The sequence below is a fragment of the Larus michahellis genome, chromosome 4 (genome assembly GCF_964199755.1).
Source record: "Larus michahellis chromosome 4, bLarMic1.1, whole genome shotgun sequence".
Classification (NCBI taxonomy): Eukaryota; Metazoa; Chordata; class Aves; order Charadriiformes; family Laridae; genus Larus; species Larus michahellis.
In genome coordinates this window covers 54,113,322-54,127,986 of record NC_133899.1, presented here as the reverse complement: position 1 = coordinate 54,127,986, position 14,665 = coordinate 54,113,322, and the positions used below count along the sequence as shown (strand labels likewise).

Below are 14,665 nucleotides of genomic sequence, written 5' to 3'. Positions count from 1 at the left end.
AAGGCTCTTCCAGCGTGCAGGGCCACCACCGGGAGGGCTGCTTTCCAGTTCCCAGCCTTTTCCAGCTGTTGAGGAGGTGAGCGGAGAAAGCTGTTTCGGCTTTGTTCATTAGCGCTGTGCCAGAGGCAGGGCAGCAGCACGCCCTCTGCTTCAGCCACTGCTGTCAGGGCATTCTGCAGAGCCCACGTGGTGACCATTAGATCAGTGCTTGTGCTGATCACACTCTGGGCAGAGCTTATTGAATCTATCATTAAAATGTCACTTTCACATAGATGACAGAATGGGGGTTGTTTTGAGGCAAGCTGTGAGGGAGCAGTCGTCGGCAATCGGCAAGAATCAAGCAGCCAAATAGTACAGAATGGCACGTTTGTGGGAGTTTGACTGGCACTGCAGATCCCACGTCCCCTACCCTGCCAACAAGCCCATTTCTTTGTCTTCAGAGCTCTGCTGCAACTCATCTTCCACAGAGGACAGTTCCTTCATAGTGGAGCCAGAGAACTTGGGATATTTCTGGCCTGACCATGGAGGGCCAGCACACCTGAATGCCGAGCTAAATGCAATTGCACTATACACCTAGAGGGAATTCCAGTTCCTATTTTGAAACTCCAAGGACAGGATCCTTGAGTAAACCTTGACTTGGTCATTACAAGTCAATGCAAAAAGAGGACATCCAGATAATTGCAATGGCATGTTACCATTCCTGATGCGGTGACCCATGGGTGGCCCACCATTTCTTCCAGGGGCAGGAGGAGGATGGCGGAGGGGGTTCTTGGAGAAGCCAATGGGGTGCATCCATGGAACAGCTAAAGGAGATTAAAATGGCGTTACACAGTGGCAGTTGTAGTTTTGTTCAAAATCGTCTCCTATCTGAGTGCAACTGCCTGAACCAGCAGGAATGATTAGGTTTAACAGGACGCCAAGACAACAAGCAAAGCTTGTTGCTTTCATGATGGTGTTTTTTAGGACCTGTGAATCTTTTTAAAATTGCAGCATGATTTGTACATGCGTATGAGAAGACTTCAATTACCCATAAGTGACAGGGCTAGATCAACAGTTACCTTGTTATTTCTGCAGTACGTTTTACCACTTCTGGAATTTAAATCCAGTGAGATTATTCTATGGATTTGAGCTCTGATCAGTATGTTAGAGAGATGCGTACTTACATATTACTTGTTTGTTTTGCAGCTCCTGGTTGCTAAATCCCCTGTTGCTCCATTCTCTGCTTTTTTCTACACCATTGAGAAATCAGGCTTGGTTCTTCAAGGTAAGACCAGAGCATTGATTGTTTTGCCTTTACAGTTAGTATTTTAAGCAGGCTGAACGTACATAACAGCAACTATTGTTGAAAATGGTGCTGTTTATACCTAATTAAAACCCCACATATTTAAACAGTCTGGTTGACAAGGGCAGCCTTCTGCTATGTTCAGTGTTTTGTCTTGGATTATACTGAATTAGTTGTTGCATATTCCCATGGACCTAAGAATGAACCCTAAAATTATTAATCAAGGCTCCCTGTTTTCCTTCAAGGTAAAGTAGAATGGTTCTGGCAACATTGCTCCTATAGGATAGGTTTCTCCAGGAGAAACATACCCATCTATCATTAATAACATGCTCTAATAAATGGTTCTTCTTTAGCAAATGGCTTGACATCAATAAAAATACAGGAAATTAATATCTGTTCTCTGTTTTTGTGGTCATTTTAATGCTAATGCCCCATGGTCGTAAATAATTCTCAGATTCTCTAGGATATGAGGTAGTGTACTGAAAAGCTGGATATTACTATCATGATGGCAGGGAACTAGGGTTCCTTGCAGCCATGTCCTAAATCATGTACTTTCACACCACAGCAAAAAGAGAAGTTTGGTTCTTCCCTGCTTTTCCCCACTTATCTCAATAAATCTTCCTTTAATGTCCTTACTTTTCGACAGACATTCGTAGATCAATGTTGTTGAGTTGCTGTCTGTTGTTATGCAGCCTGGCTCCTGATTGCTGCATCAGTTTAGCAGACTAAATAAAACTAGTCAGCGCCTGTCACTTTCTCTTCAGAGGATGCTCTCTGATATGCAGCCATGGCGTTTAGAAAAGTTGAGTATCGCTGTTTCTCAGGTTCCAGTGATCAAGAATCACTGATCCCATAAAGCACTACAAACGTTTTAAGGTATGTGAACAGTTCTCTCCCTTCTGATTGCCCATTTTGCACCTGCAAACAGGCTGTGCCAGACCAACGACATATTTACATTTACTAATGACTAAATATTAATGACTAAATATGCTTACGTCTCTGGTGATACATAATGTAGAAAAATAAGAAACAAAAGCATTTTTTGGTGCATTTTTGCTTCCATTTGATACATTTACATAATGATAATGCGGGGTTTCATACGATGTTTCCTAAACCTTTGTATACTATACCCAGTGTGTTCTTAGATGCCATTCTGGGAATTTGGTCTGATTTCTTTGGTACCAGTAACTTTAAACAGGCTACAGGAACAAGAAACATTTTTTATTAGTTTCAACTGAAATGGCTTGCAAGAGTTGGTCTAGACATATTTTGGTTCAGTACAGGGCAGAAGACAAACTACTTTTGTATCTCAAATATCTTCTGAGTTGCAGAGATGTTTCTGGTCATTATAAAAAAAGGCAGACAATTTCCTGCACTGTCCTCAGGCACTGATGTAGTGAAACTTTGGGAAAGAAAGATTTCCCATTTCAGAAACAGGAAGCGTTTGTTCAGAGAAGGTCTTTATTTGTTTCAGTTCTTTTCTGTGAGCCAGGAATATAGCTTACCAAGGACTGAACCCTACCTTTAAAGAACAAATGGGCCTGGTAACACGTAATGATGACAGAGCAGGAGTCTCTGATAGAAGAGTAGCACTCTATTAGGAGTATAGCAATTGCTGTTTTCCCTGTATCCATATGTTTCTGGGGTGCACATTTAAAACATCATTCACCGTTTTTCTAAAAACCAGTGAGATAACAGTTTGGATTTCTCTGAGTAAATGCTGTCTCAATATCAGACATTCTTTGTACATTTTGGAAGGCAGCTTGAAGCTTTTCTTTGTGTGAGCCTTTTCTTACTTTCTGACTACACCATTATGTTTCCATTTTAGATATTTGTCTCCAAGATGGGTAGTAAGCAAGGGCATGGTTCCCCTGATAATGTGGCACAGACTATTTTACAAAGACTTGTAAGTGCTTACACGTGAGCCATCTCACTGAGTTCTACAAAGCAAATCTTTCATATTCTCATCCCACATTTCAATGATCGTTATTTCTATGGAAGGAGGAAGTGAACAAGTCACCTGGAAATGGCTGGTTTGGGTAAGAAAGTGGCACCAGGCTGCCTCGTGTAAGAGAGGCTAGAGTTTTTATGAGAGATACAGCTGGTGCTTCTTTCCAAAGGGAGGCTGGACGCAAGGTAAGATGTCAGTAAGGCAACTAGCCATGGGTCAGCCAGTGAGGGAGTGTCCCTGCGTTGCTGCTTGAGGGACGTCGTATAGCGCTAACAAGTGGAATCTGTCCCGCAGCCTGATTGCAAAGGCAGCTTTCCCATTCAGGCTTTGTTGTTTAATTCAGTTGGTGTCAGGAGGTGAGCACATTCAGGGCGGCTGATGGGAACAAGTGGATGGGTGTGGGAACTGGCGAGAAGCAGCAGCTGGCTGAAATGCCCAGGATTCTTTCTTCTTACGCAGGGGGTCCCATCCCGGGACCATTAACCAATAGGCCATAAACAAATTGATATCGGAAAATGTGGCTGGAAACTCCTTGATTAGTGAGGGTGAATGGGGAATGAAAGACAAAGTGAAAGTGTGATTTAACAGTTCCACAAGCAATTTCCATTGCCACCTCTGAGGGATTAGGATGTGTGGAATGGGCTAAAAATGAGGAGGAGCTCCCCCCCCCTTTTGTTCTGTGCGCCAGAGGATAATAAAACGGCAGGAGAGGCAGTGCGGCTAGTTAGGGATTTCACAGGCTGCTATTTGATGCAGTTTAAGGAGCCCTTCTGCTATTGTTGCAGTTAAAATGGGAAGCGGAACTGTTCTCCATTCGCAAAAATCTCCAGTGTCCTCAGGAAGAGGGCTGAGAGCAAAAGGCTATTAAGATGGTAATGCTGCCCCATTTGGAGGAGTGTATCAAAATCCTCTTTGTCAATGTAAATCGCTGCTCTGTTTCCCTGGTATCTTTGCATCTCATGGCCTCGGTGAAAGCATAGAAGTGTTTGGAGGAGACCCTAGTCAAGGCAGAACTGCTTCTCTTATATTGTCAGAGCCGAGCTCCAGGCTACCCGAGGGTGCCACAGAGAAAAGTTCTTTGCTTTTATAGACTTGTAGTGCTCAGGGATGAAAAGAATCCAGTTATTCATTCATTCTTTTATTTCTGCTTGCAGACTAGAGAAATGAAATTTCATGATTGGAAAGCAAAACTGGCCAGTCGGAGATTTAGCAAGGAAAGTCATCCTTCAGTCTCCTCCTTTCATTGCTTCAGTATGCACTGTGCAGTGGAGGGGGTGGAGCGCATACCCCAAAAAAGCCTCAGTTGACTTTACATTGCAACACAATGTCATGTAACGTACTGCCATGCCGTACAGTGTGACTCTGTGATGAACCTGAATTGTGATTGCAACATCCAGTCTGACAGCAGATCTCTAATTTGTAGAGATCTTAAACAGAAAGGCGGAAGCCTGGATCTAAGCACCACAAAATAATGGAAGTTTTACTGTCTGCTTGTGTATGTTGTTTAGGGACTTGCTGTTGCTGCCCTAATTCAATATACTAGTTAAAGTAAATGAAGTGATACTGTCAAAAAGAAGAATAACAGTAAAAAAGCTCCAGATCTACTTGATTAAGGGTGCAAATCACAAGGTGATATTTCTCATTGGCAGTGATATAATTTCTTTTTTGGACTGGAAATTATTAGCTGGTAATTCTGTTCCTAGTATATCAGTCAGAATGCATTCTGGGCTGTTTTGCCTTGTACTTTCATTGAAACTGAATGTAGCACACATACTGGGTTAGGTCAGCTGAACTAGAAGATACCACTTTGCCAGTCACATACATATCCAAAAAGAAGATAGGCTGAATAAACTGTCAGGGTTAAGCTGTGTTCTGTGGGCATAAATACAAGTTAGCAACAGAGCCTAGCTATTAGCAGCTGATAGCTCAGCTGTCTGTGGAAGTAATTCTCATTCCATCTCACCTAAATAAATGCCCTCTGTTACCCAGAGCATGGTGCTGCAAAAGAAGACAGGGAACATGGTGGCTGGTTGCCAACTGGAGAGTCTATCGAGATTTTCGCTGAATGCTTTAATCAAGTGATTAACATTGCTTTTCACTGGAAGATCCTGGAAGCAACAAGGAAAACATAAAGCAAATAATACTAGTGAGCTAGGACTTGCTTTTGAGTAATAATTTATTTTCAGTTTCTTAGGGTTTAAAGATGGTGGGATCAGCAGTTCATCGAAACTGACCTCCCATATATCATGAATGTTTCCTTCAGGTACCTGATAGCTTATGTTACACAGAAGCATTTTTTTCTAGCAAGGCATTCACTTTTATTTGAAGATACCAAAAAATGTGAGTTCCTGGTTTGCCTTGACAGTGTTTTCAAGTTTTAGTTACCTTGCTGCTAAGTACTTGTTCTGTATTTCAGATTAGAATTTGTCCACCTTCAGCTTTTGGCCTCAGTTCTTGTTATGACCTTCGGTGCTAAATAAAGCCCTCTTGCCATTAAATGTTTGCTGTTTTGCATGAGTGTACTTGACGTTAAGATTGATCCTGCTATCTTTTATTCTTCCTTTTGAAAGAAAGTTATCTGCAAGTTTAACCTCAAAACTTGTGCCTCACGCTGACTGGCTCCCCTCACTACCCAAAGAAAGGAAAAAATACCTTATATTGCTAAAGGGAAGAGTTTGATTTTTGTGGACTGGAGTGGGTGATTAGTTAGCTGATTAATGCACCCTTTTTCCTGCCCTCTTTTCCACTGCACGTGTGTCTGTGTGCGCACAACCACGCTCACCTTGCCTGTAATGTCTTATTGAGACAGGTGACTTATGATAAGTAGAAAAAAAAGATACGTGGCACTCCGAAGAGAGTGTCTTAGATTTTAAGTTTTGCAGTACTAAGGGGGGAAAGATCTAGGAACAGCTAAATCTTGGTATGTTATATTTCATTTGTCACTAATGTAATGAAAGAGGCTCATTTTGATCTCAAAATAGCATAGGATCTGGATTTGTAGTGCAGCATGGCAAACGGTCTCCAAAGTGCTATAACTAATTTATATGGCTGAAGCAAGTGAAAAGTGCCTCATTTTATTTTGTAAAGAAATGCTTTGGTAATGAGTAGTGAGGTAGAAAGGGAATTCTGAAAGAAAGGGCAGCATTATTTGTATTGTATTGTGTGAGTTTGAACAGTGAGAGACAATGATTTACTGCATCAAAAGCTTTTATTCAATTGAAGAACTGTAACTATAAAGTGACCTTTGTCTGGAGCAACATGGATATAATCTGTAAAATGAAGCAGGGTTGTACTTGATGTGTGAATGGATGGAAGACAGATTAATGGGAATAAAGTTGTGCATTGCTATTGAGATGGTAACAGATTTGCAGTGCCACTGGTGATTTCCGGCCCTGTTGGAGGGATAAAGATGAACTGATCATTGTTAGGATCTCTGTGGGGTGGAACCGCTTTTGCTGTATTCCCCACAGGACACTGAAAACCTCATGCTATTTCTAACAGGTTTGTAATAATGAAAGCAAAAAAGCATGATCGGTTTGTAGGCTAAGTCTATCCTGGCAGTAAGGAATGTGAAAATGCCAGCAAAATCATCCATACAGATGTAACTGACATCAATGAAAATGTCCTTTTGTTTAGCCAGTCCGTGGCATTTTAGGGAATGAGTTACTAAACCTGACCCAGGAATCGCGTTCGCTTGGTTGAGGGGGTCCTCGCGGGGTGGCTTTTGGGGAATCACTCTACTGCTCTGCAGCAGCGATGGCAAAGCCTCGCTGGAGTAGCCAGACTCCATGGCTGACAAATGAAGGAGTCCAGGGGAGCAAAGCACAGATGCAAAACCAACTAAAAATGGTAATGAAGAGAGGTGGAGGGAAAATATGTTAATTGCGAAGGAGGACTAGAGGCATCTTGGGCTTAGGTCCAGTAGAAACAAAATAAACTGTCATTTGAATAAAACTAAATGTTTTTCTCTGCAAACACGATCTTTCTAGTGGCATAGTAGTTAGACAACAGAATGGTAAAGTTTCTGGCCATACTTTTTGCTGTGAACTTATCTTGTGGGAGGAGATCATGCTGGTTAAATAGTTTAGCACAAAGTATTGAATTGCCTGCTTATTTCTGAACACTTAGGTAAAGACACTGAAGATACAGTACTGCATTCTTGCACTGAAAGCCAAACATGTCTCTAAATGCTTTGCTAGATTGCAACTGAAGTGCCAGCATTTAATTTTTCTTAAATTTTACAAAGTGTAATATAAAAGAAACTTAGTGCAAGCAGTGTGCCAAATCTGTTCTCATTTACACAAGTATGAATCAAAACTAATTTTTTTTTTTAATCCAGTGTTGTTAAAACAGTGAGCTGAAGAGTAGAAGTCTGTATTTGCAGAGGCGCTCCCCTTTTCAAGGCTGGCATAGGCTTCCTGGGACAAAATGGTCTCACTTCAGAGAAATCTTCTCCTTACCAGTCTCTCTGTAATGAATTCCTGATCAAAGTCGCCTGCTCCCCTGTGTTTTCAGCACAGTGCTAAAGCAAATGGCCTTTTTTCCAAAAGGCTTTTAACAAGGAGTGAAGTTGTCTGTTGATTAGAGGTAGTATCTGTGATTTGTGACAGTATATTGTTCTGGGAACTGAACGTTGTTGTAGAAGACCAAGAGTCTACTAGCGATTGCCTGGATTTAACATAGATGTTACATCTTTCAAGCTACAGATTTGTAGAATAAGGTCAAATGTACCTAAAATGGACTTAGTGTTCTTAAGTGAACGTATGAATGAGTAGGAAGCCAAACAAATGTCTGTCCAGAAACATGTTTTTCAGCCAGAGTGAAATCTCATGCGTTTGTGTGCAACTTAGGAAAGTAAAGGGCAGTTAAGTCTCACTGTGATTTATCCCTGTCTCACATAGGCATAACTAGATTTCTTTTGCTGTCCTCACAGTTATTCTGGCTCCATCACTAGCATGTTTGGTGAAGCCATCACTACTGTCATTCTATCTTGTAAAACTGTAGTTAGCAATAGAGGACTATGACCCAAGTGACTTAACCTTGGTAGTACATGCAGCTTTTCTTTAGCTGTAGGACTTTATGTATCCTCTATATTAAAATCTTGTAAGATCTCTGTACAGCCTGGTTGCTGAAGGGACCGGGTTGCTGGGCACTTTATTGTTCCCCTGCGTTGGGGAGGGGGGAGCGATGTGGAGATCCAACAGTTAGCTACAGCCTAAACCTGGAAGTCTCCAGAGTGCAATCCTGTGTAGATAGGCACATTCGAATAGCACTTCATCTAAACTAGATAACTTTGCCTGAGGGGGTGCTTATTAGCACAGGGATAACATTTTGCAAATAGGGTTCCCACTGCTTTGGCCCCAGTGCTGTTTTTCTTTGAAATTTTCTCTGTGTTTTCAGAATTAACACACCTAGAACAACCTCAGGTCTCTCTGCATCTGATGTGTAGACTTGCCCTGTCTTTAAAACTGGATTAACTACAAATTTAAATGATCTTATCATATAAGCTTAAATCTGTCTTGATAAGGTGGAACAGGAATATACAGCACTTTCATAGAAACAAACACGTGATAAACCCTCCCAACAAACAGGTTTTTACTTCAAAAGGTTTTTCTTATTAAAATCATTCCCTAAAATTAATAACATGGGGCTGTTTCTGTAAAGTATTTTCCATAGCACTCATTTGAACTTTTAACATAGTGTTAATGATTGTTGTAGCACTTCTCCTCATTGTTTCCGTTCTGGCGAAACCAGAATCTGGCCTTTGTCGTTCAGTTCTGTGAAGACCCCTGCAAAAATTGGGAGCTTAAATTTCAGGGCTGGATTGAGTTAACGAAGGGTTACAGACATGAGAGAGGCAACAAGTTTAGTCAGCAGTTTGTTAGAGCATGGTGTATCAGCCCCGGCTTTTCTTGGTTTGCCACCTGAATAACCCTAGAGGGTCTGCCTTAGGGCTCCACCGGAGGCAAGGCAGTGCACACACGATTGCATGGCTGAAGAGGAAGCACAGGCAGATGATGCCACAAATAACGTTTCAACAAGAGATATTGTTGCTGAAAAGATTTTACTTTATCTTCCACTGAATCTCATTTTCATTTAAACTTCGTAGCTTTTCCATTACAGAATCAATCTCCCATACGGTCCAACACCCCGTGAAGGTGTGCTCTCCAGAAGCAGCAGCAGAGATGTGAAGAGTGACATTTCTAGAAAATGTTGTGGAAGTATTAGAATGCTATCAAGCAGTCTGTAATAGGGTGATTTCTCAGAGTGCCATTGTGGAGACCTCAGCTGGGATGTGCCTTACTGTTGAGTGAATGTGCTTAGAATAAGCAGGCTGATGTCCTGAGTCGTGAACACGAAGCATTGCACTCTTGAAGATGTTCTGAGTGAGTTTAGGGATGACACTCTTTTGCTTTGTAGCATATAGGAAACATCACATTCCTTCTTCAACTTTGTGTGTTTGATGAAGGACTTGAGGTATGTGAGGTAGGAACTGCGTGCTACACCTTTTACTTTCTTCATGCCTTATTTGTGCTGTGAGTGAATTACCCAGAACAAGGTATCGGGCAGCCAGGCACATACATTGCAGCTGCCTGTTTGTAGACTGTATCCTGTCTGCCGTGGCCATTTGCTGAAGTTCACAGAGGAGCAGAACATCCTGTTTGCTTAGTTTTCTTTTGTCTGCCCCGTACCAGCACAGGGAGAATATTCCTATATATCTTTTCTTTTCTGCTCTGAAATTGGATCACAGTACTCATGATTGTGTTCAATAGCTGGAAATGCTGAGGATATCCGATTGCTGAGGTCTCTTATTTTAAACTCCACATGCCAGGAAAAGTATGTGGGATCCCACCAGCCTAGCACTGGAGGGTGCAGGATGCATCAACAGGAAAACCAAACAAAACATGAAGTTAAAATCATTTGAAAAGGGAAGGGACTCATATACCACCCATCAGCAGTGTTTAAACTCTTCGTATCCACACAATAGGCCTTTTATTTTCCTTCAGTTCTTCTCAATATGCAAACTATCTCAAATTGATTTTTAGAGCTGCAGATGTCACTAAAGTCAGTGGGAGGTGTAGGTGCGTGTTACCTTTGAAAATCAAGCCAATGTATTCTAATGTGGTAGCAAAAGCCAAAACCGCTAAATTAGGGTGGTTAAAGCATAACTCTGATAGTTATGTAATGGGATCCCAACCACCTTCATATTTGATACAGAGGCAGGGCCTCATGCTGTGCACACCAGAGCTCAAAGGTATGTTGTTTCTTTTTTGCCTCTCGGCCTTCCTTCCCCTGCAGCTTTGTGGCCTTGCTTCATCACTACAGTCCTTCCAGCTGAGTAATACTGAATAGGACTCTACTGGAGTTTAACACAGCTAACTTTTATTCATCCAGAATACTTTCTTTTCCTTGAGAAACAGGTTTGCTTCTCCTCTTTGTCTCAAATGTGCATTAGGCTGAACTGGGGAATGAGGGGTAACACAACTAACCTGTAGCCTCCCACCTACTGTAGCAGCAGCGAGGACAAGCAGCCTCCTGAGGCACTGTTTGATTTTCATTTGGAAGATTTGTTGTGCCTTAGGAAAGGTTCCTAAGCAGTGTCCAGAAGTCAGAGCAAGTCCAGATTTCTCCAGTGTATAATGAACTAAATTCCACTGTCATGTCTGAATGTGATGGGAGAAAGGTGTCCCTCCATCTGGTCCCAGCTGCCTGGGCTCAGGAAGGACAGCACTTAACTGCTGTATCACTCAAGGGCACAGGAAACTTAAGCACGCAAACTGAATCTGCAAACTTGAGTCCTCTTCTGGCAGAGGGGGTAAATGAGCTGGCCCACCTGAGGGCTGCAGCCAACAGCGTGGCGCTAATTGAGTCTGGCTTTCCTCATGAGCGTGTCTTTTGTGGACAGATCTTTGCAGAAAAAGAGCCTTGGCTGAGGATGAAGCTGTCTGTCCCCCTTTGCTCCCCTTCCCAGTCACCGCTGGACAACGGTGTCCACCAACGTCTGTTTTCAGTGTAGCTTCTTGACTATGCCTGAGTTGATGGTCCAGAGAGGACTGCACCATTGTCATTAAATTTGTTCACCTGTCCCTCCCTTAGTGTGTAAAAAGTGAGTGATAATTTAGTAACTTGTCCAAAACAATTACTTGTCCAAGTCTGCAGGAATGCCCAAGTGATAAGTCTGTGGTAAATCAGGTTTGCTACCTGTCTGTTATGGATCAGAGGGTATGGATTTTGTTGAATGATGAAAGGCCTTTTTGTCCTTAAAGTAGGAGATGTGACAGGGAGGGGCCTGGTGCTGATGTTGATTTCAGGAAGTGTGATCAGATTCCTGGATGTTTTCAAATAAAGTATATTTCAAGCCTAAACTGTGTTCCTCGTGCACTTCCTTCAGTAGTTGCCAAGGATTAAGTTGCTTTGGCTTTCTTTGGTTTTGGTTTTGGTTTTTTTTTTTTTTCTGTAATGCTCAGAATCAGTAGCTTAACTGGTTCAGGGAAAGCTAACTTAAATGGCCTTTTGTTATTGCTTGCCTCTTAGACTGGCAGTTTTCTCCGTTCATTGGTTCTGTGTCTAGTCCTTTTTTTTTTTTTCATAGTGCCACATATTGTTGGTAAAATAAGGAGACTTGAAAATAGAGGAAGTAGAGATAATGTTGATCTTGAAACACCAGCAATTGAAAGGACCATTCCTGGTTTCCTTCAAAACAAAACCAAGTGGTAAGATAATGCTAACCAGGGCTGGGTGCCCAGGAGAGCATCATAATGAAGCATCTACTGTTATTGTTCAACTCGGTGTTTGTTCTTCATGTGAACAAAAGGAAGGAAGAACTCTGCTATCAGGCTAGAGAGGAAGGAGTCTTTGTTGCCCTTGGCTACCCTAACTTTAAATGTGAGGAAGCACAGGGCACTGCAGCATAACCTTTCTGCAGTATTAGACAAGGAAAATTGATAGTTCAGGAGGTTAAGGGCAGACATTCTGTTTATCTAAAGACTAGGCTTCCCTTGCATGACAGCCCCAAATCAGGTATGTCAGTGCCAGTATTTATTTAGATCATGTGAGGTTTTAAAATCCTGATTTTAAACCCTGGCTCCTCTGCTTTGCTGCTTCTCTGTCATTTGATTCCTCCCTGCATTGTTGCTCACCATCAGTAAGAGATGCCATTTCCTTATTGAGTGTGACAGGCACCGAGTGTCCTGGCTGTAAAGTTCAGTCGTGTTGCTGAAGCATCAGGAATGTATCTGCTGGAGACTGAGTCAGGCTTACTGTACTTTTCTGCTCCTGCTCCACCCATACAGTTGTCTGCTGAAGTGGCAGAATCCCTGCTGTCCCTCTCCCCCTCCTTCAAGTCATGACACTACACACTGTCAGATTAGTGACAAAGTTTACCATGCTCAGAGCCATTGTTTCAGATTTTCAGATGACTCAGGCAATGATTGTGTCATCCGCTAAGCTCAGGTTATGACTTAAAGATGTTCCTTGCAATCATGAAAGTTTGCTTAGCCTGCCTGTTCATTAGTTGTACTCGGGCTCTGGCTAGTCCATGTACCATCTTTACGTATCAAGAGACACTGGAGAAACAGATTTACACCCCATTAGAGGCAATGCTGTTTTGTTGGGGTGTTTGAAAGAAGTGGGTGTGTATTTTGATTCTGATATAAAGAGTTCACTCCCTGTATACGATGCTTTGAAATTTGTGGATGCAAAATTAAAGCAGCCCACAGATACTTAACCAGCTTTGTCTTCACATTCAAGGTGCATCCCTGCATTGATTTCTTGTTAATTTACAGGTTACCGTGGTGTGTGATGTACAAAATGACACTTTCACACATTTATGACAGAGTCTATTTCCATAATTCCAAAATCTATCTGGGCTCAGAACTCTATTCTACTGGTTTGCTTGGATAAGGGATTTGCTTTCTCCAGCGTGTAAGACACAAGTTTCAGAAGACTGCCAGCAAACTTTTTATAATACAGTGACTTCATAGGTTGTATGTTTTGTGAAGGCTCTACCGACGTTACTGTAGACAGAGCAAGAACTTTAATTAGAGAAAATAGCCTTGTTTTGTTTCATGCAAGTGTTCTGAGGGCATGTTGATTTGGCAGAGAGAGAGCATTTGGTAAGAGTACAAAGAGAATGGGGAGAATCCCATGAAACTACTGAGAGGGTCAAGTGTAAGGAATATTCTTCAAGGGGTCATAGTACATCAATGATATGCAAAACTGATGAAGGCAGGAGAATTAGGGCCAAGCTCAAATTAGAAATGCGTCTTTTATGGTCAGCGTGGTTCTGGAGGTAGATCAGCTTGTGTGTAAAACCATGCTGGATATAGGAAGAAATAAAACAAATACTCCATATTATGTTATTGGTTCTGTGGCTCTGTAAAACCACTAAGTTTAACACAGAAAATGGAAAGAAAACTCTGAATGTCCTGGAAAATAAAATTAAGAAATAGAAAGAATTCAGACCACCCACCAAAGGAGCCTTCTGGAAACAGATTGATCTTTATTTCATGCAGTAGATGTGAAAGCGTAGTAAAATACTGAAAACCCAGATGGAGCAGTGGGGGAATGACTCTGCCTATGCTTAGGTTTTTTACATTACTAGCATCTTAAAGTGTGGTGATTCTTTGAAGAAAAAAATCCAAGATTTTAGCACATCTTAGTCAAACCACAGCAAGTATACTCAGTTTACAAATACAAATGGTTTGGCTTTGTTTTGTTTTCCTAATTGCTAACCCTAGAAATTATTTGTTTCCTAAAAGCTTAAAGGGCTTTTTTCCTTCTTACATATAATCATGCGTGGTTTTAATGGAATAAATTGTATCTTCCATGCCAGCTAAAACTGTTGTCTTCAGTTATGCCAGTCATGGAGGTTTACATATGTAGTTACAGTTTTTGTACTTGGGTGTTAAAATAAAACTGAAGAGGCACAGAAGGAAAGGAATTTACTTAGGTTTTTTGGTGGCACATTTGGTGAACAGAACTAGCAAGGCTGACTGGGCAACTAAGATTCATTAGTGCAATTGAAGACAATAGATGAGCTTCTGAGTACTGTCAGGGAACAATCATCTTGAATAAACATAGGTGTTGGTTTGATGCATCGTAATTAGAGCTGCCTAGCACTGTGGAAGGGGTTTCCTTTCCCGCCCAGGGCTAGAGGGCTTGGCAAAACCTCCTTTGATATGAAAGTTTAGAGCATTCCTCTAAAAGGCTTCTTGGGGAAATGACAACCCTTTATAGAAACTGGTTTTGTGACCAGTCTGTTTATCTATCTATGTCTGTCTGTTTATCTATCATCATTTCAAGTTACAGAGGACATAAAAGACCATGTAGCAGATACCAGAGGACTGGAAGTGTGGTTTTAAAGCCATGCCGAGTGGAATTGCTCCTCGTTGGTGGAGTATCTCTGACAGACTTGAGCAGAGGTTTTAACT

General features: G+C 41.7%; 1 protein-coding gene across 3 annotated transcripts in view; it reads left to right on the top strand.

The window, feature by feature from the left end:
• The window catches only part of RAD51B (RAD51 paralog B), a 420,404-nt gene that overhangs the window by 280,028 nt on the left and 125,711 nt on the right, over window positions 1-14,665 (top strand). For all 3 annotated transcript variants that reach the window (XR_012586722.1, XM_074584885.1, XM_074584886.1), the window contains exon 10: window positions 1,186-1,264. Coding sequence is in view for 2 of the 3 variants with exons in the window: in XM_074584885.1 (XP_074440986.1) it covers window positions 1,186-1,264 (79 nt within the window). In the remaining variant the exon portion in view is untranslated. The remainder of the gene's footprint in view (window positions 1-1,185; window positions 1,265-14,665) is intronic.